The sequence below is a fragment of the Panthera leo genome, chromosome D3 (genome assembly GCF_018350215.1).
Source record: "Panthera leo isolate Ple1 chromosome D3, P.leo_Ple1_pat1.1, whole genome shotgun sequence".
In the NCBI taxonomy this organism is placed as follows: domain Eukaryota; kingdom Metazoa; phylum Chordata; class Mammalia; order Carnivora; family Felidae; genus Panthera; species Panthera leo.
This window is the reverse complement of record NC_056690.1, coordinates 63,728-84,770: the sequence shown is the minus strand read 5'-3', so window position 1 is coordinate 84,770 and position 21,043 is coordinate 63,728. Positions and strand designations below refer to the sequence as shown.

The following is a 21,043-nucleotide window of genomic DNA, read 5'->3' as shown; positions in this document are numbered from 1 at the left end:
GCGGATGACCGATAATTTGGCCGAGTTCACATAGTTGTCAAGTAATTGAACTGAGAGTCCACCCCAGGCAGCCTGTGTCTTGGAGAGAACAGAAAATCTGGAAGGAGTAGTATTCTTATTTTTTAATTTTTTTTTCAACGTTTTTTTATTTTTTATTTTTGGGACAGAGAGAGACAGAGCATGAACGGGGGAGGGGCAGAGAGAGAGGGAGACACAGAATCGGAAACAGGCTCCAGGCTCCGAGCCATCAGCCCAGAGCCTGACGCGGGGCTCGAACTCACGGACCGCGAGATCGTGACCTGGCTGAAGTCGGACGCTTAACCGACTGCGCCACCCAGGCGCCCCTGGAAGGAGTAGTATTCTTTAGAATGCGTTATGTGCTAACGATTTCATCTACATTAGAAAGCATGGAAGAACGGGAGAGAGGCAGTCCTTATTTACAATGGGCACAGGTCAGCCACATTTTGGTACTATCTTTTGTTGGGAGATCAAACCTCTATTAAAAGTGCAGCTTATGAAGTGTTTGTCCCGATTTAGAAAGCTTAGAAATAGTTATGTGCTGAAGTTAAGAACATAAGTTTCCTTGTCTGTTATTGGTGCAGGGCCTCTGGAAGGTGTTTTAATATTCACTGGACCTATTTCCTGATCAGTAACAAGGGAACATAGTCTTAGTTCGGGTGTGGGGGTGGGAGGCTCATATAATAATATCTTCCTTGGGACATACTGAGTGTTCAGCAAGTGGCAACCAAAAAAAGTAACTGATGTTATATTAGTGAATTAGGATCGTGTAATTTGTTGAATTACATTTGAATTTAATTCAATAATGTAGATTTACATTTTAGGTTCCGCTGACTTTTTTAAAATTAAAAAAAAAAAATTTTTAATGTTTATTTATTTTTGAGACAGAGAGAGACAGAGCATGAATCGGGGAGGGTCAGAGAGAGGGAGACACAGAATCCGAAGCAGGCTCCAGGCTCTGAGTTGTCAGCACAGAGCCCGACGCGGGGCTTGAACTCACAGACGGTGAGATCATGACCTGAGCCGAAGTCGGAAGCTCAACCGACTGAGCCACCCAGGCGCCCCTCCATTGACTTTTTTTTTTTTTTTTTTTTTTTTTGGGACAGAGAGAGACAGAGCATGAACAGGGGAGGGGCAGAGAGAGAGGGAGACACAGAATCGGAAACAGGCTCCAGGCTCCCAGCCGTCAGCCCAGAGCCTGACGCGGGGCTCGAACTCGCGGACCGCGAGATCATGACCTGGCTGAAGTCGGACGCTTAACCGACTGCGCCACCCAGGCGCCCCTCCATTGACTTTTTAATTCATTGGAGAGCAATCAGGAATATTTTCATTGAGCACCTAGTGGGTCCTAGAGAAAAAGACTAACAGCACTAACAGCAAGATTTCACTGTAAATGCGAGGGTGTGCTGTAGCAAATCCCTAATTTCCCCTGTGTTCACCCGTATCAGGGATGCTCCAGCCTCACTATACAGTTGACTCTTGAACACGTGGGGTTAGGGACACCAGCCACATGCAGTTGAAAATCCATGTATGAGCTTTTGATGAGGGAAACAAAGGCAAGAGAAATGTAGCATAAATTAAATCTCCTTACAGCTTGCAGCCCAATGACAGACACCTGAAATGCGCAGAGCGTCACCTTCCTCGAGGAACTCATGGCTGCCTTACTTCCTTAATGTTCTTGTTTTATCAAAGACTAAACGTAACCTCATCTTAACAGCAGCTCGCCCCTCAAGGTCCCGAAAGCCTTGCTTCCAAATTCCGTAGAGTCTTACGCTATCCCTAACCCTCACTTAAAAGTATATAATCAGTCACTCCTCACAACCCCAGTGCAGCTTTCTGTCCATGGGTCCTGTCCTGTGCTTTAATAAAATCACCTTTTTGCACCAAAGACGTCTCAAGAATTCTTTCTTGGCTGTTTGCTCAAGAACCCCATCACTTCAACTTCCCCAAATCTTAACTAGTAATAAGCTACTGTTGGCCAGAAGCCTTACTGATGACATAGCTAATTAACATATATTTTATATGTTATATGTATTTTATATTGTATTCTTAGAATTAAGTATTATTAAGAAAATCATATGGAAGAGAAAATATATTTAAGGTACTGTATTTGCTTTTTAAAAATCCAGGTATAAATGGACTTGTATAGTTATTTATTTGTTTCTTTATTTGAGAGAGAGAGAGAGAGAGAGAGAGAAGAGAGAGCACACGTGAGTGGGGAAGGAGGACGGGGGAGAGAGAAAATCTCAAGCAGGCTTTATGCTCACCTTGGAGCCCATGCTGGGCTACATCCCACCACCCGGGAATCATGACCTGGGCCGAAATCAAGAGTTCGCTGCTCAACTGACCTAGCCACTCAGGTGCCTCTAGACCCTGTAATTTACCCCCTTTTGTTCAAAGGTCATCTGTACTTGGTCAGTCAGGACTGCTTCCTACAACCCTGTTGTTTTCTCTTCCCATTCCTTGAAAAGAACCTTAAAAATAGAAATATAGACTCTTCTTTTTATAAAAAATAGAAAACGTGGTAAGTAAAAAGAAGAAAATTAAAACGCCTAATAAAAATAATGAAGTAGAATAGTAATTCTATGCCTACGTTCAACAACGTGGCCTATATCATTCTATGCTTGTACCTTTCAAATCGGCTCATCTCACTCAAACTGTCTTGTAACACCCCTTTTTTATTGTACAATGTATCATGACAGGGTCAGGCCGATATACATTCTTCTGCAGCAGAATTACTAATAACCTTCCAGGAGCCCGTTCTCTTTCTGAAGTGTGATTTATTTAGCAAATCTTTCACCAGACACTTGGGTTGTTTCCAGATTTTCACTTGATCAAACGCTGAAATGTTTATGTTCCCGCCAAAGTCTTTTGCATAAGCTTTTAAGCTTTGGCGTCAGAGAATCTTAGATGACCCGCCCGGGGCCATCCTAGGTCGGAAGATCTCTGGGCTGAGGTCGGCCGGAGATCCGGGGTCGGAGGCGCAAGGGGCTGTCCCCGGTGGCCGCTCTTGGAGCCCGGCTACAGGAGTCCCCCACTGCGCCGCAGACCCCGCACCCTCTACAGGGACCCCTGTCCCGACCTCATCTCCTGGGGGGGAGATGAAAGGCGCCCTCCTCCAGCAGGGGTCAGGGTGGGGATGCGGGAGGGGAATGTCTGCCCCAAGAACTGCGCCCTCAGCTGGGCTTTGGCTCCGCCACGGGGTGCCTCCTGGTGTGGGGGTCAGTCAAAGGTCACAGCTTTCTCCTGCTCCCGCCGCAGGGGCACGAGGGTCCTGGCGCCTTTCCCTACACCGCCGAGCAGGGCTCTCTCTACAGCCCACGACCCCCAAGACCCTGGTCCCGCTCCTTCCTGCGTCTGAGGACGCGCAGAGCCAGGCTTCACTGCCCCTGTGATCCCCCAGAAAGTCCTGGTTCTTCCAGAACGCCCAAGGCCCCCAGAACTTGTCGGCGCCCCCCTCCCCCAACCGAGAACCCGCAAGAACTCAGGGAGACCTCCTTCACGCAGGGGCGCAGGCCCAGAGGCCCGGGGTCGTCGGGCGGAGCCCTCGCGCGGATTGGCCGCGGCCTCGATACTTTGTCGCAGCCGCGCCTTCCGCGGACCTGTGGGCAGAGCACGTGCGCTGGAGCGGAAGTGGGGCGCGGGCGGCCGGGCGCGGTGAGTCCCGGCGGAGGGGCGGGCGGGCGGCCTGGCTGAGGGGGGGGGGGCGCTGCGCCGGCCCTGCGGCGCGGAGAGTGGGGGCGCTGGGCAGCAATCGCGGCCTTTGCGGGGGAGCAGCACGCCCCGAAAGGTACGGGGTGGGGGTGCGGCCTCAGCCAGGCTTCGGGGAGGGTGCCCAGGTCTGGGCACCTGGCAGAGCCACAGCCCCCCGGGTCCCCTCCATCCCTGCCCGGGGCCGGGTCCCCTCAGTGTCCCCTGGAGGTACCTCCCAGGAAGACACTTTGTTCTTGAAGCCCGAGGTCCCGCCTTCAGGAGCCTGGCCCTTAGGCTCCTGTCCTCTCTTCCTAGAGCCGGTGCCGGGGGGAGGGCGGGGGTTTGCGCCGGAAGAACCTGGGGTCCTGAGAGGAGCCCGCCCCTTACCGTCCCTGCCGAAGCCCCGGAGCCTCGGCTCCCTGGGGGGTCGCGGGATCCGAGGCCTACTGCCCTTCGCGATGGGGAGAAACACTGGGCGCCAAGGTAGGATCTGGTGAAGCCCGAAGCCGTGGCGGCGTAGAGCTCTTCCCCCTAGTGGGCGGCCCCAGGCGCCAGGAGGCCCCAAGAGGCGGTGCTGGGCCGAAAGAACTAGAAACTGCTGCTAGACCCTCCTTCAGGGAGCGCGCACACAGGCCTGTTGGCTGCAATTCTGGGCACGCATGTCGTCACCACATTTGTGGAAAGCGGTTTGGTAGCATCTACAGAAAACACAGCTGCCACATAGCACTCCCCTTTAACCTTGCTTACGTGAGTCTGTTCAGTAGAAGAGTAATCCTGAGCCCAAGGTATTAGGGTTGTCATGCTGCCTAAGTGTCCAGGAGTGGAGAGATGTGGAAAGAAGCCTGGCCCCTACCGTCGTGGGCCACTTGACAGGACCGTTCATATGGACCAGGAGATTAATCACGAGCAATCTGTCTCTGTTGGTAAAACTGCTGTATGTATATGGAGATTTTTATAAAAAAGAAAATTCACAAAGCCTTCCGATCCAACTTGCCATAGCTTACCTGTGTGTGTGTGGGGGGGGGGGCGACGGGGGGGAGGTTGCGGAGTAGATGGACTGGGCACAGGAGGCCTTACAGATGTTCGCTCCTTTGTGTATATGTTTAACGTGTGGGATTAGGACAATCTTTAAAACTTTGTGTTTTTCAAATATGTTGGCTTTTTTTTTTGTTGTTTTCAAAATCAAAATAAAAAGCAGATGGTGCTAGTCCTGCCTTTGGAAGGTCCCATGGCTCCTCTTTGTAGAGTGTAAGCAGTGTCTGCCCAGCCCCTGGCCCAGGGTACCTCCTTACTGCTTCAAGAGGCCTTGGCATCCATTGCACAGATACTGGGGAACTCTAATGACCCCAACACACATGGTCCGTGCCCTGATTGAGGTCAGAAACGGAGGGGAAAAAAAACCCCACCATTACCTTGTGTGTATAAGAAAGCAGGGGAGGGGCACCTCGGTGGCTCAGTCGGTTGAGTGTCTGACTTCAGGTCATGATCCCAGGATTGTGGGATCCAGCCCTGTGTCGGGCTCTGTGCTGAGTGTGGAGCCTGCTTGGGATTCTCTCTCTCTGCCCCTTTCCCGTGCTCATACATGTGGTCTCTCTCCCTCCCTCTCTAAAATAAAATTCAAAAGAAAATGAAGAATGTGGGGGACACAGAGAGGAGGAGATAGGAGAAGACCAGGGTGGGGCCTGTGGACAGGACACAGACAAAAGGTTCGCGGGAATGAGATGCGCCATCGCAGTGACAGTGCCTAGTGCACAGCAAAGGACTAAAGAAAGGAAACTAGCCGGCATCTGACACCCCTCTGCCTTCCGCTGGGGAGCTCTCACAACCATGTTAAAAATGCCTGTGGCTAGAGGGGCCTCGCAGAGTTGAGGATCGAGGTGCAGCCGGCATGTGGCCATCATGATGACTGTTGTGTTGTTCGCAGAGGGGCCGACCCAACGTGGGATGCAGAGCTTCCTGAAGCTGCTGAGGGAGAGTGGGGGCGCTGGGCCACCCCTGGCGGAGCTGGTGACTCTTGCAGGCAGGCTGTGCCGAGACCTCCAGGATGACCCCGCCCAGGTGCAGCCCTTGGTCACAGCCGTGTTGGACAGTCAGCTCCGCCTGCACCTCTTGGACAATGCGGACGTGGCCTTCGTGTGTGCCCGGGTGCTGGCCCAGCAAGAGCAGCACCAGGCTGCCTGCCGGGTGCTGGAGGTAGGATGGATCTGTGAGGGGGGCGCAGAGAGGTTCAGTGGCCACCACCATCCCAAGCACAACGGAGATGTGGGGAGATTTTTTTATAAACGGAGCCAGGATGGTCCACTCTGCTTCACAGATTCTAGCTACTTTGTAATCTGAGGCAACACTGTCCATTTATGAGACCCATTTTGAGTGGTGGTCCTGGCTCGGGGAGCGGGGCTCCCAGGTGGTGAGACGGTCAAACAGAGCCAGGCTTTCGATCCTTGAGCCACAGGTCTGCAGTCGAGAACGCAAACCGAAAGTATCGTTGTCACTCCTCTGGTGATACTTGGATGCTGACTCGTTTGGCATTGATGTGACCTGACCTGCACCGAGGTGAAGCCACTTATGGTCTGTAGCCACTTAATGTGACCGTGGTGCATTCTGCTGCCTAAATACCGGTATGTTTGATTCTAACGTGCTGCCTGCCCCAGATGACACTGGGGTGGAGCATATTACGGAGCATATGCCTGTGTTACTCCCTAAAACCTGAGACATTCTGAATTCCAAAGTACATCTGGCTCGAAGGGCTTCATGTAAGGGATTTGGAGGCATCCTTTTCCCTCTTTCACCCCCAGATACAGTTCATGCCTGGTTCATGCTGAGTTTACCTTGGAAATCCTCACTTCTTTCCAGTTCTTTCCGTTTCCACTCCTTCTGCCACAGGCTGTGTGGGGTCCTCCTGGTTGCTCCCCTAATGTCCCCTCCTGTCCCCTTGATTTGTTCCTGTAGCAGCCACAGGGAGTTTGAAAACTGCAGATGGGCCGTGGTCTGCACGAGTCTGCAGGTGGCTCAGGAGCCTGCCATCTGAGATTGCCTGCTTTTTAGTCTCTCTTTTGGACTCTCCCCCTGCTTCCTTCATGCAGCCATGCTGCTTCCTGCTGTCCCTACAACTCCTGAGATCTTTCTGTGTCTCAGGACCTTTGCATGTGTTCTTGCCTGTGCCAGAGGCCGGAGCCTGGCTCTTTGTGTGCCTGGTGTCTTTCTTCTTCTCTGGTTTCTGCTGTAGATGTCACCCTGTCTAAGCAGTGCCCACTTTATTCTCCAGTGGAGAATCTTGTTCACCCTATGGCTCCTTCCTCAGTTCCTAATTAGAAGAATTATTTGTTGGTATTCATTTTGTCTGCCTTCCCTTGCTGCACTGCAGGCCCCATAAGAGAGGGGCTGCCTTGGTTCTGCTTGTTACAGGATCCACAACATGGAACATAACACCTGCAAGTAAGAGGGGCTAAGTTTTTCCAAATCTGTCAAAACGGATCCGGTAAACAAACAAGGGAAAACACAGAGTTGTAATAATGTCTGTTAAGGCACTCAATGATGAAATGTGTCAGTGACACCAGTAGTGAAAAACTGCCAATAGAGGGATTATAAACACAGTCTGGATGGTCCAGAATGTCTCTGAGAAGGTGACGTATAGCTGAGACCTGAGAGATAGGATGGGGACACCACACCAAGAAAGGATGTTTCCTGTCCAGGGCCACATCCTGCAGGTAGCAAGTTTCCCATATACATTCCCGGACGGCTGTGCCCTCGGCCAGTGAAAGTCACAGCCCAGAAAAATGGGCTTTTCTGATGCTGTGGAGAGAAAGCTAAATGATTGTCAGCACCTCCCTTGCCAAGATGGTCCTGAGGACATTGGAGTTAAATGCAAGAACCCCACACACTGACTACAGCAGCTGGGTTCTGGGGGAGGCCAACCGCAGGTATCCTTGGCCATCTCCAGAGTCTGGTTATGTGATCAAGTCCCACTGGATTAGTGAGCTGTCACGGGGCACAGACCAGGACTTCATCCCACTTGACTCAGAATGCACTCGCTGGGCACTGGAGGGGCCAGCTCTGCTGGGTGGGAGAGAAAGGTCTTTCATGCAAGATGTGGGTCAAGCCTTGGAATCCCCATGTGGTTCTAACTGTGGCTCTGCCTCTTGCGTGTTGTGTGGCCCCAGGCCAGTCATTTGTGTTCTCCTTGCTTCCTGCTCTTCATCTGTAAGCAGTGACTGAGAGCTGTGTTCACCTCATGTGTTGTGTGGGAGGGTTGAAGGGCTGACGTGACCTGAGTGGCTGGCTGGGCCACCAGGGACAGAGCCTGCTGGTGATTGGAGTGCTGGGTTCATGCCCTCATTGCTTGGCACATCAACAGGCAGCTCTTCTCAGGGATCAGGTCGGGTCAGATGGCAGTGCTCCAGGCAGGGCGAGGGCAGCCAGGTCTCAGCAGGCTTTTCTCGGCAGGGTTGCCGTGTGCCCGGAGGCAGCCAGGAGCTGGTCCAGCTCTGGAACGACATTCACTACCATCTGGTCATGAAGCGGCTGGGCGTGGCTGTGCTAACCCCAGTGCAGAAGTTCCGCTGCAGAAAGAGGTATACTGCTGGTCTGTCTTTGTGCTTATTCCCTAGGACTCCCGAGGGCTGTGCCTTCTAAAACCGCAGGGGGGCCGAGGTGAAATAGAGGCGGGGAGATAAATGCAGAAGTCAGAAGAGGCGGTAGTAGTCAAAAGATCATAGGCTCTACGTCAGCCATTGTGCCCCACACTGAGCCACACTCTCCACCTACCTGCGCAGCTGGGGGAGGGGTGCATTCCCATTTATGCTTGCAGGGTAAGGAGAAGGAGCCTTTTCCAGGACCCAGGCAGAGAGTTCTAGTTGCGGCAGGAGACGCTGCCTTCTGGTGAGGGCTCTGCAGAGAAGGGGGCAGCAGGTGGGTGCCCTGACCTTACTCTCTTCCTCGCCTCTTCTTCTCCCTTGGGAAATTTCCAGCACCTGTGTCTTAGGTCATCTGATTCTCGCAGACAGGCTCTGCAGGTGCCATGGCCTGGATCTCAGTGCCATCCCTTAGGGCTGCAGGACATTTTAAGGAGAATAAAGAGGAGAGTGATGCAAGCATTAGAGGAGATACGTGTGGCGCTTAGAAGATTGCCTGGCACGTGAGAGATGCTGGGCCCATCCTCAGCACCAAGTAAACATTACAAGTGCTAATTATTATTATTATTACTGTCATCACCATTCACAGATGAGGAAACTGAGGCACAGAAAGGTCAGCAACTTGCCCAGGGTTACACATGAGAGAGATGCAAAGCTAGGCTTCCAGGAGAGACACTGAGGCTGCACAGCCTTTGTTCTTCATCTTGCGTGTTCCTCCCTGACCAGGACAGCCCAAGTGACAGGGGGTTCCTGTCCCACAGGGCCTGGTTACTGGCCTGGTTACTGGAAGAAGAGATGGATTCCTTCTGGATCAGAGAGAATTATTTTCCCAGTGCCCACAAAAGAGTGAGATATGCCCTCAAAACCCAGCAGTTAATCAGCCTTGGGGTCTTCAGGAAAGCAGTCATGTCCCTCCATATAGGTGCTAATGGCCTGCCAGAGTCCAGTGCAATGAAGTAAATGATTTGGGGATCAGTATGCAGTATTTGGAAGGGGCCCCTGATTGCTGGGTGCTATTGGAGGTGCTGGGGGTGATGCTTGGGCCCTACTCTCCTGGGCTGACATTGGGTATGGACAATGGGTGGTAGATGAGGAAACACTGTGGATTCCATAATCAGAGTGGGGAGTACTAGACCGAGAATGTGCTTAGTAGAGGACTATCCTGCCTTTGTTCTTTGCTGTGGGTTGGAGGTTGCAGGCAGGCTCACCTAAGCCTTGGCTTGGAGGCCTGAGCTCTGGGACAGCAATCCCTAGATGTGTAAGGAGGGGATGATATTGGGGTTACAGCCATCATGGTTGGTACACTGCCTAAGTGTGGCAGGGTCTCCTAAAGGTGGTTAGTACAGGAGCAGGGGCAAGAGGTTCTTGGGAATCTTTGGGAGTGATTGTAGAAAGGGTTGTGTCAGGGCAGATTTTGGAGGATTTGCTGACGAGTGAGATGTGTTGGAGGAGGTAAAGAGAATAAAGCTGGACTCCAGGGCTCTTGGTCTGATTGACTGGAACACGATGGTTTCTCACTGAGATGCACAGAACTGGGGGAAGATCCGAGAGCAAAGGATCGAGCTCCATTTGGGATGTGGTATGTGTGGGATGCATTTTTGACATCCATGGTGATTTGTTCATTTGGTGTTTGGGTACCTTGGGTGTTCCCCACAGGTAGTATTTGTTTATACATCACTTTTTCCTTTTGGAAAAACTCGTGTATATACACAGGAAAGAGTAGCATAGCCCACCTCAGTGTCTTCATCATCCACTTTCAGTAGTTACCAGCCATTGGTCAGCTGTGGCATCTCAGTGAGCGGTAGTGGAAACCTGGTGACACCCCTCTGAGGTGCCCTGATATGTGGGCCCCTCCCTTCTTCAGGGGATGGACGCTTGGGACTCTGCAGCTTAGAGAGGAGGAGCAGCCAGTGAGATGAGAGGATGTCTGGGGGTGCAGTGTTTGAGAGCACACGAGGTGCATCCAGGAGAAGGGGTGTCTGTAACCACCACTTCACTGTCTTTATCCAGAAACCCACCACCCCTCTCCCTCTGCCCTGATGGCCTGAAGAGCCGAAACTTTCCCAGAGAGGTTCGCCGGAAGCTGCACGACTTTGCCTCGAGCGTGAGCACCAACCCCAGCAAGGCCGAGCGGGTAAGAACCCAGGAGATCGAGGCTCGACAGCCCCCCGTTTAGCCTACCCCCCTGACCTTAGGCGACGCCACCACCCTTAGATGACTCACACCTTTACCCTCCCCTCCTCCGGACCTCCCCAGTGGCCCGTCTGCCAGGATGCTGGGGGCTTCCGCCTCTCTCAGAACTTTCCTGGAGACGGGAGCTCATTGGCTGGCAGCTCATGACCATCCAGCCTGCACTCGTGGAGGGTCTAGTTTTCAAACGTGGGATCATCATATCCCCACTGCTGTCGTGGAGCTTCCAGGCTGAGGGAGGCAGGTATTTGCGGAGCTCAGGGCCAGCAGGGCGCCATCCTCAACGTAGCCCCGGGAAACTGGAGGGACGGAGTGGAGTGGAGTGAGGTTGCTAGGGGTAGAGAGGCGAGGTACGACTAGTGGGAGTTTCCCGGTGCTCCAAAATCCCGGCCTGTTCTCTCCGCCCACTTCTCTGCTCTGTCCAATCGGCAGGGCGCTCCCGTGTTAGCTCCACCTACTTTCTCCCCCTCCTCTTCTAGAGCTTGTCCAATCAAAAGGGCACTCCTGGTGCTTGCTCCACCCACCATGTTACCTGTCCAATCAGTAGTGCTCTCCCAGTGATCACCGCGCCGGCCGCGTAGACTGGGTTCTCCCGAGCGCCGAGCGGTGGCCGCAAGAAGAGAAACTCTGCGGGGTCCTGGGTCACAGCCGTTGGTCACGGGCCGTCGCTGCCCCCTGCTTCGGAAGGCTCCGGCCCGGCAGGCCTTGTCCAAGCCCTCCGCGTTTCTGGGTTATCGTTGGCGAGGCCGCCGTTGCGGCGCCAGCGGTGAACGAGGCCGGGCTGCCGGACGTGCTGGCGGCGCAGATGGCCTGGCTCGGGCCTCCTGCTCTGAGGAGGCTCACTTCTCTGCTGCTCTTCTCCGAGAGTGAGGCCGGGCTCCGGCTCGCCGCCTCGGTGAAAGCGTTGTCGGGTCGCGCTTGTGCACGCCGCTGTTCCGGGGACGGTGGAGGGCCTAGAGGTTGTGCTGTTTTGGGGCAGGAGAACCTGGCCTTGGAGACGAGCCTGACCGTAGAGCAAGTGTACAACTGGTTTGCCAATTACCGGCGGCGCCAGAGGGCCCTTCTCCAGCGCCTGGAGCCAGCGCCGGAGGACACAGTAGAGGACCCCAGTGTGAGGGAGAGGGGTCCGGACCGCCCCCAGCCCTCAGACCACCCCCACCTTGGCTCTGGGTGTGTGGACAGGCCTCAGTGGCCAGGTGAGTGGTTCCAGGGCTCCCCCCTTCCTCGTGGTTGGGGGTTCTTTCTGCCGCCCGGCACCCTTTGTTTAGGGCTAAGCCTAGTTAGGTTCACTCTGGTTATAGGGACAGCACCTTCACTCCCAGTCTGCACTTTGAGGACGTCACCTTGTGGTTAGTGAGATCCCTGAGGGTGAGGGTCAGGATGCCCCTAAGTGGGGCCTGCCACAGGTGTTTTGCATTTAGAGATTATGGTGCGTCCAGGGCCAGGAGTCGAGAAGACTTGGGAAGTGAGCCAGCCACCATGAGTAGGGGTTCGTGGGCTTGTAATTATGGATTGGTTTCAGACAAAAGACATTTAAGGGACAAAGGATATTGTATTGAGTCAGTGGTTGACCCCTTTTTTTCAGCCAGTAGGGCTGCTCTTAACCTGCTGGGAAGGAGGCTGGGACTGGGAGCATCAGCAAGTCTCCTTCCTGTCTGATTGGCTTTCAGCAGGACAGGAGGAAAATGGGCCTGCACAATCCAGAGAGACCGCCCAAGGGCCATGGGAGTCGCTGGCCCTGGCCCCGGACTTTTCTGGAGATGAGACTATGCCAAAGCCATTGCCTCCCAGGTACTGCCATCCCATGGGACCATGGGACCATCACCCTATCGAGTTTCCCCATCCTGGGTGGGTGACCAGGCCTGGAGCAGGCATGTGAATCCTGGGGCCAGCAGTGGGACCAGGTCAGTGACTGCAGAGATTCTGCCATTCTGGTACGGGAGAGCCACTGGTAAGGAAGCCATGCATGTCAGGGACCCCACACTTGCGCCCTGGAGCCGGGCTCCAGCCGGACTTCATGTATGTATTGGAGAATGAGGAAAACAGATTTGGAAAGAAAAACATGCAGACTTATTCCTAAAGGTGAACCCTAGCTCTTGTTTCATTTTATTTCTAGTATTTTTGTACTGTTTGCATTTCATTGAGTCAGTAACAGCTAACATTTCTTGAGTTCCTCCTGCGTACTAGGCACTGTCCAAGCATTCTCCCTCACCTGGGACGAGGCGTGAACCTGATGTAAGCATAAGGAAAGTGCCAGCCATCAGCAGGACTAGGTCTGAGCGAGGGGCCAGGTCCCATCTTGTGTAACCATCAAGATGTGGACACTTTCCATTTCCCACGTGACATCAGCATCTCTCATGACACTGTCTGTGCCTGGCCCTTCACATGCAGGCTGGCACTGCCCAGGTGTGTGAACTTAGGCAGGTTCCTGTGACCTCTCAGTGCTGTGCTTTTCTCATCTGCGAAATGGAGAGGGCATGCCTTGCAGGTTATTGCAGAGATTATGGGGTGGGTTGGGGGGAGTGGTAACATAAACCCAGGAGTGTTTAGACACAGTGAGTGTTTGTGCCGCATGGAGTCTGATTGTTACTGACTGCTGCCCGGTAATTCCTGTAAGGTCAACCATCATTATCCACTCAACTGTTAGGTTCTTCCTAATCATATCTTGCTTTCATCGTTGTGGAATAGTGCTTTATTGAAGTTCCTTTTGAAGAAACTGCTAATGTATCTTAGGTTTCCAGTAATGTTTGTTTGTTTTTTAGAGAAAGCATGGGCAGGGAGAGGGATGGGGGAAGGAGGAGAGTGAGTCAGTGAGTGACAGAGAGAGAGAGAGAGAGAGGGAGGCGGGGAGAGAGATCGAGTGTGGGGGAGGGGCAGAGAGAGAGGGAGACAGAGGATCCCAAGCAGGAAGCAGGCTCCTCGCTGACAGTTTAGATGCAGGGTTCGAACTCAACGAACCACGAAATCGTGACCTGAGCTGAAGTCAGATGTTTAACTGACTGAGCCACCCAGGTGTCAAGAGACATTGAGAATCCCAAGCAGGCTCCACGCTCAGCACGGAGCCCAGTGCCGGGCTGGATCCCATGACCCTGGGATCCTGACCTGAGCTGAAATATAGGGTCGGACAACCAAAGGACTGATCCACCCAGGTGCTGCAGTCATAGTATTTTTAAGTGTTCTAGAACCCTAGCAGCTACATGTAGAACAGTGAAGGCAGTGTAATTAGGGACGTGGTGGGCCTCACAGCCATCAGTGGCTGGGTCGAGTCGGGAACCTGGATTCCCAAACTGGGCTGGAGTCTCCTCCTGGGAGTCTCTGCCCTCCAAGGGATGGTGTTTGCTGTCTTCCCCAGGTCTTTGCAGGGTGGTGAGATGTACCAGGAGGGGCCTGGCCATGATCCTGTTACTCTTCCTGCCATCTGCCCAGGCCCTGGCGTCTGTCCTCTGGCTGCTGGCAGTGACATGCTAGACCCTTCTCTGGCTGCCCCTGAGTCATGGCTGATGTCTCTTGCACTGGCGTCCTCCAGAGAAGTTTCCTTCCAGACCGGGCATCTGGTTCACGGGCCTGGGTTGGACTTCATGATGCGCCCTGCAGATGCAGCTGTGGCTGTGTCCGTTACTGCTCTGGGTGAGCCCAGCTCCACAGGTGGGTCCATTCCAGACCACACTCTTCTGCACAAGATGCCACAAGTACTTGGGTCTCATTTGAGGGGTTGTGGGAAGGGCCAATACTCTCCTACTTTTCTAGTTTGCAAAATAAAATGTGCATATGACTAATAGTAAGACAGTGAGGAAAGAGTTAAAACTAATTACACATCTGCCACCCTGCATTCCCCATTCTAGTTCACCTAACTTACCTGTCAACGCTTGCTGCAACAGCAGATGGTCGAGCTTATTGGACCTCCTACAGCATCTCATGATTGAAATATCACTTCTTTAGTTTCTTCTTAGTTGTTATCTAAAGCGTATGTATTTACATATTGTGTAGTCTACCAAGTACAAAAGCATCTTGTGACATCTCACCTTGTAAGGAAGATATTGGCACCATCAATTTGTCACCTAAATTTCTTAATCTTCTATGGGTACATCCATATTTCCTGGAGTTTGTAATTCCCTTTCTTTTTTCTTACATTACCTGTTTTTATCACATTCTTAACTTCTTCCAGCTTTCCGAGTGTCTCCTCTGAAGACTTATGGCTGGAGCCCTCCTTCCTGTTTCCATCCCAGTGACGTTTCCCTAGACCTGGTGTGGGGTCACCATCCCGAGTGCTCCTCTCATTGTCTCCTTGGGTTTGCATCGGTGTTTCCTGAATTGCAGGTCTTGTTCTTTCTTCCTTGACTTCTTTGTTATGTTTGAGAACATCTTCAATTAATTGTGCAAGAAAGGGTACTTGCAAGATAAATTTTCTGAGTCCTTACATATTGTGAAATTGTCTTTAATCTGCCTTCACATTTGATTAACAGTTTGTCAGGGAAGGAGTTTTGAGTTTAAATATTCTTCCTCCCTTAGATATTTACAGATATATTTATATCATTGTTATTAGCATCTGATGTTGGTGATTTCATTTTATTTTCTTCCTTGCAATGTATCATTCCTTTCTTGGAGTTTTGTTTTTTAAGTCTGGGTGTTCTGAAATTTCACAATGATGGTCTTAGGTGTGAGTCTTTTTAATTCACTTATCTGTTAAGCCTTTCAATTTAGAGAAGATAATGTCTTCTTTAAGGTTTGGCTATTTTTTGGACAATGTTCTTTGATAATTTATCCCTTCCACATTCTCAGTTCTCTTTAGAGCACAAATCTTATTCTGATGTTGGAAATCCTGGACCAGTCTCCCAAATGTTTACCTTTTTTCTTGCATTTCTTTTCTTTTTCATCGTATGTGCTTTGGAGGTGTTAAACTCTGTCTTTCAGTATTCCATTTTGACAGGTAGGCGTTAAGAGAATTCCAGGCTCTTTTTTTATTTGAATTTTCCCTTCTTCGTGCATTCTATTACTTTTTATAGATGCAGTGTCTTTGATTTTCCTGAGTATTCTCAATAGAAGTTTCAAAAATATGTTTTGTTGTCTGAAGGCAGGAATATTGGGGCTGTGGATTCTGGCCCTTCCTTGGATAGGGGAGGAGGAAGGGTCAGAAAGAGGAAAGGCCCTGGAGACTCATTGCTCTGTAGGCAGCTTTTCAGTTTGATCATATCGGTCCCTCATTTCTTGCTGTCCATGTTTTTTTTCCACTGTCAGAGACCTACGTTTGCCTGTCCAAATTTACCAACAAGGCTGGAGTGGGGCAGTCACTGGCCAACTTCACACTGGGACGAGGGGAGCTGGTCTTCACACCAGGTCCAGCACATGTGAGGGGTGATGTTCTCTAGGAACTGGTGAGCCTCCCTGCTGACTGCCTGAGCACCAGGATGTTACCCTGCTCTCCCTTACTGCTCCCTCCCTTCCAACCTCCTTAGGGTTCTCAGGACCTGACCTTATACCCCACCTTCCTTTCGGATGCCCTACCAACATAGGATGTACTTGTGCCCTGGGTCTGCAGACTGTGGACATCTCCCTTCCACTAATTATCCCTTCCCTGACTCTCCCTTTGTTCTGGGCTTTTTGCTTATTACTTGTTTTTCTCTTGGAGGAAGAAGATCTAACCCAGTGATTTTTTATGTTTGAATCAGAAATGCTCAAATCAGCACTTAAACTGTATTTAATGTATCTCAGAGTACTTTTAAAGTTCCACAGAAAAGAGGAAACAGTGGAAAGTGGAGGTAAAATCATACATACACCAAATTGTCAGGAAAGTTCCTTTGGTTTGAGATTGTCTGGGCAGCTGGCTGGCAGGTTGGGTCGTCACTCTGGCAGACAAGACAAAGGACTGTGAGCCCCGCCTGGCTGGCCTGTTGTTCTGAGTCGGAGATCAGGGATTCCGATGCTAGGTTTACCACCTGGTAGACTCAGGGAAGACACGAACCTTCCTCCTTCCCTTCCTTTGCTCCAGAATGTTTGTTGACCCAGAATTGATCAGATTCACCATGGCTTATCTTGAATGATATATGGAGATACTCTCTTCAATGTAGAGAGAAGGAGCCAGGTAAGGTCGTGACACCTTGCACCTCATTGAAATCATGGTGAAACCTCAGGTAAAAGGTGAAAATGAAAATAGCTAAGGGCTGGTGGCTCAGCCTTTAATGGACCAGCACGAGATAAACTGAGAAGTGGACTGCCCATTCCCTGTCCTCATGCAGCAGGGGTGTGTGGGGGGCAGATTTGGATGCTGAATCTTTGGCATTGGGGGCTGGCACGAAGTCTGGGTTAATTAAGCAGAACTTGAAGTCTGCAAAATTGGACTTTGTCTTTGTTTCTGAAGCCTAAAAAGGCCATTGAGATCAACAGTCGTGACTGTTCCTCAGCAAGGGAGGCTGAGGCTTGAGGCCTGCCAGGTTGGATGCTGCTTCTCTCCATGGAGGTCTTGATTGTGCTGCTTGTGGGCTGTGTTCTCTTCTCCCAGCACTGGGTTGTGGAATTTGTTTCTGTGTAGGATTCGCTGACCCACCTGTTGGCAATCCGCAGAGCATGTACCTGGAGGAAGGTCCGGGCACTGGCGGTGGTCAAGAAGAACAACAGGCTGGCGGCTTCCAGGTGACACAGCCCCCGCCACAGCCTCCTGAGTTCATCCTGACCCAGAGGTGAGGCACGCAGAGCCATGGGGCTCAAGCAACATATTCTCAGGCCGTGGGTAAGGTATTGTCTGGTTTACATACAGACTTGTGACCTCAGATGTGCAGATTGAGTCCTTTCCTTATGGGTTTCTGGAAGAAAAACAACATTCTTCCCACCTGCATCTACCAGAAGAAGAGGGTAGTTTTTCCCTGAGACAAAAGAACACCTAGAAATATCAGAGCAGGTATGAGGTCTGTGTTGTGGACAGCGCTCACGGTTTGTGTCTTCTCCAAGATCACCCTGGGCCCCAGCAGCCTCTTTTTTGGCATTTTCTTTTCCCTAGACAGAGGTTGTCTGAGTTTTTGAGCAGCATCAAGATGGATTTTATATTCCAAACCGTAGTTTCAGAGGTGCTTGGGAGAGCCATGAACAGCCTAGGTGCTGTAGATTTTGGCCGTGGGGCCCAGGACAACAGGCCAGGGGAACCTAGCGGTAGAGAAGAGGGATGGAGAGTGTGAGAAGTTGGGGGTCCTTTGGCGGATCTATGATAGGGGTCACCAGGACCAGGTCCCCAGGGTTCACAGTCTCCCCAGTCTGGGAGCTGAAAGCCAGGTGCCCAGTACGGGCAGAACTACAGTGCAATGTGTGAGAAAGGAGGGGAGCAGTTCTTGAAGTCACTAATTTTCTTGCTGAAACAGCAGATGGTGAGAAAATGCAGACTATGCAGGTGGACTCACTTTTTCACTCGTGACCAGGAACCGTGATGGAGAAAATGCCCCCACTGGGTACCTTTGTGGTTTGCTTGGTCTCCCCACTGGCTGTATCAGCCTTGGACTTCCAAGGCCCAGCCCATCATTGCTCTGATCTGATGACTTTGATTCCTTCTTTAAAAGCAAATTCATTGGGGCGTAAGTGGCATTCGTTAAAGCAACACGTTTAGATGGTACAGATGGTAGTTTTCTGAGTGCGACTTATGTATCCACCACGAAGCTATAGCTGCTGAGCCGTACAGAGCACTCCCACCTGCTTCTAACCCTGACACCCCCAGGACCATGGATCTGCTTTCTTTATCTGCATTTTCTAGAATTCCGTGTAAACGACATCTAAAATTTTCAATTTGGGTGGGGCGAGGGGTCTGGCTCCTTTCACTCGGCTTGAGTACTTTGAGATTTTCCCCCTGTTGCTGTGTGCATCAGCAATCCATTCCCCTTGATTTGTGAGTCCTGGTCCTTGATGTGGCTGGACCATGGTTTTTTGATCCATCACCGGTTTGTAGTCATTGCTGAGTCCCTGGGTTGGGGTTGCTTTGAGCATTCCTGGACATACGTGTTTGCCTTCACGTCTCGGGTGTGTACACAGAATGGCTGTGTAGGTGTGCATCTGCCAGTTTAGGGAACTACCAGACTATTGTCCTGAGTGGCTGCACCCGTTATCTTCCCTGCTCTCCCAGCCTGGTCCTAATGGCCTCTTGTCTCCTTCACACCCCAGGCCTGCCCCTTCTTGACCCTTCCTTCGGGTTTCCACTTGCCGGCCCTTCTCTGTGAGCCTGCCCTGAAGTGCTCTCTGGCTCACCCAAGCCCCCTACTTGAGGTGTCACACAAGCCTCTGTGGCACCTGCACACCGGAGGGCCCTATGAGAGGACAGTGTTCCTGAAGAGCATCCAGCACCTGGAAGGGCTGCTTATGTGCAGAGAGCAGTCAGGGCATGTAGTGACCTGGCGCCCCATTGATTCAGAGCTTGTCCTGACATCGTCTCTTTTCCAGCCCCCTGGAGTTGGCTCCGGGCCCCTCTTTCTCCAGCCCTATGTCTGCTCTGGACCTGAGCCAGCCCTTGCCCTCCAGCCAGGTGAGACCCTACTACCAGGTACCATGGGTTTCCCTTTGAATTCTTGGATTCTCAGGTCATGCCTTTGGAGTGAATAAAGCAGACAAATGGAACGAGGGGTGGGGATGCCTCAAGGCTGGAGTCAATTGAATGGGAGCCGGGTGCCATGGGCTAGTGTTTCCCATTGAGTCCAGAGAGGGTGGGTCCCAGGGTAGGGGTGCCTGGGTGGGAAGGTGGAGCCAGGCAGAAGGTGCTTCTGTGCGTAACGCTGTGTTGGCTTTCCAGGTGCAGTGGCCCGATGGCCAGGCCTCTAGCGATGCCTTCTGGGGAGCCCGGATGCTCCTTGAGCTTTCAGGGGGCAGCCTGGGTTGAGAGAGATATCCTTTGGGGTATCCAGCCAGTGCCCTGGGGAGCAGATGTGGACATCCAGCCATTCAACACACGTTACAGAGCTTTATTCCGACTGAAAAAAGGACCCCAGAGTTCCTTAGGAGGTTCCAGTGAGAAGCATTGGGGAACAGTTAGCCCCCTGCCATGTTTCATAGTTTGGTTGGCTGGCAACTCACTGTATTGGAGGAAGCAAAGCACTCTAGAATTCTCTTGAGCCCAGAAGTTAGAGGGGTCTGTTTCACTCAGGCAGCGAGAAATTGTGACCTCAAGCTCCTGGGAAGGTTCTGGGCAGGGAAGGCCTTTCCAGAGCAAGAGGAGAATGTTTTGCTGTAATGACGAGGCCACACTTTACCCAGTTAAGTTGGTTAGTGGGGCATGGGCAGTGTTCTGACATATCTATATCTTGGGGGGGCTTCTTCAGAGGGTTATGTGGTTGGGATGGCTCAGGCAAGATGCGACGGTACATTTCCCCCTGAGGTTGTAAATCATTGTGTTTGTAAAACAAATGTTCTGTTCTATTAAATTACAGTTTAATGTTCTGAACTCCCCCTTTTACTCTTTTCAAAAAATTTTTTTAATGTTTATTTTATTTTTGAGACAGAGCATGAGTGGGGGAGGGGCAGAGACACAAACACACACACACACACACACACACACACACACACACACACAGAATCCCAAGCAGGCTCCAGGCTCGGAGCTGTCAGCGCAGAGCCTGACGTGGGGCTCGAACTCATCAACCTTGAGATCACAACCTGAGCCTAGTAGGACGCTCAACCAACTGAGCCACCCAGGTGCACCCCCCACCCCGCCCCTTTTACTCTCTTAACTACATCTTGGACACCTGTCCCTTTCAGTCCCTGATGGGCACTTCATGGCATGAGTGGGCATTGATTGATGAATTAGTACCCTGTTGATCTGATTGTTTCTAATGTCTCTGTTTTATAAACAGTGTCACAGTGTCCCTTTGCCCTTTACCTATTTTTTGTTGGAGAAAAGAATTTCCCCGGTGCTACAAGCCACCATGTTCAAGCACACCGGGCCCAGGAGGGCCGACTGTGATGTGACTCTTGATGCATGTGACCCTCCTTTGCAGGGGTGACGTTGATACTCCTAACTTTCACCTCCAGGGATAGGTCCTTGGTCCTTGCCTCTCCCATTGTGTCAGTTGACAGATATGTGCTGAGCAGTCTGTGTGATACAGCAGGGAGCAGAGTCCATTTCTTGCCATCAGGCACTTCACAGGATAGACAGAAATAAGGAGCAATCATGGGTAGTTGCATATCCCAGGATGTGTGATGCATTAATGATGAGACACCCAGGGCTTCCCAAAGGGAGGCACCTGAACTGAGACCACCTATGCTCCCTGCCTTCACCTTGAATCTGCAGACCTTCATTGCCAACATAGCACGTACCGAACGGCAGCAGCAGCAGTAATGTTTCCACTTGGGGACGTTCACTCGCATTCGCATTCGGTGTTCCCAGAACCAGCAGTCTTTCAGTTGTCAAAGATTTCTTTATTGTGCAAGTCACAAGCTTGTAAAAAGTTGCCAATGGAACACAAACGTTTCTGATGCCCGTCATTGCTCTACTTCTGTGTCGCCTTTACGTACAGAATTCTACATTCTCATAAGGCAATCATCAAAAA

The 21,043-nt window shown here is 51.6% G+C and overlaps 1 protein-coding gene across 11 annotated transcripts; it reads left to right on the top strand.

Moving 5' to 3' along the window:
• The first annotated feature begins 3,651 nt into the window (after positions 1-3,651).
• ANHX (anomalous homeobox) lies at positions 3,652-19,925 on the top strand. 11 transcript variants are annotated; one of them, XM_042910884.1, is made up of 10 exons: positions 3,652-3,675; positions 5,636-5,904; positions 8,155-8,282; positions 10,353-10,476; positions 11,512-11,728; positions 12,203-12,323; positions 13,885-14,177; positions 17,059-17,206; positions 18,945-19,026; positions 19,291-19,925. In XM_042910884.1, the coding sequence occupies exons 2-10, from the start codon at positions 5,656-5,658 to the stop codon at positions 19,375-19,377; spliced, it is 1,449 nt and encodes a 482-aa protein (XP_042766818.1). In that variant the 5' UTR covers positions 3,652-3,675; positions 5,636-5,655; the 3' UTR covers positions 19,378-19,925. The 11 variants fall into 11 exon arrangements, 7 of the variants coding, with proteins under 7 accessions (XP_042766818.1, XP_042766819.1, XP_042766817.1 ...); XR_006195342.1 differs by lacking the exon at positions 3,652-3,675 and adding an exon at positions 3,775-3,808 and having other exon boundaries at positions 17,091-17,206; positions 18,669-19,026; positions 19,291-19,307; XR_006195341.1 differs by lacking the exon at positions 3,652-3,675 and adding an exon at positions 3,775-3,808 and having other exon boundaries at positions 17,091-17,206; positions 17,298-19,026; positions 19,291-19,307.
• Positions 19,926-21,043: the final 1,118 nt, after the last annotated feature.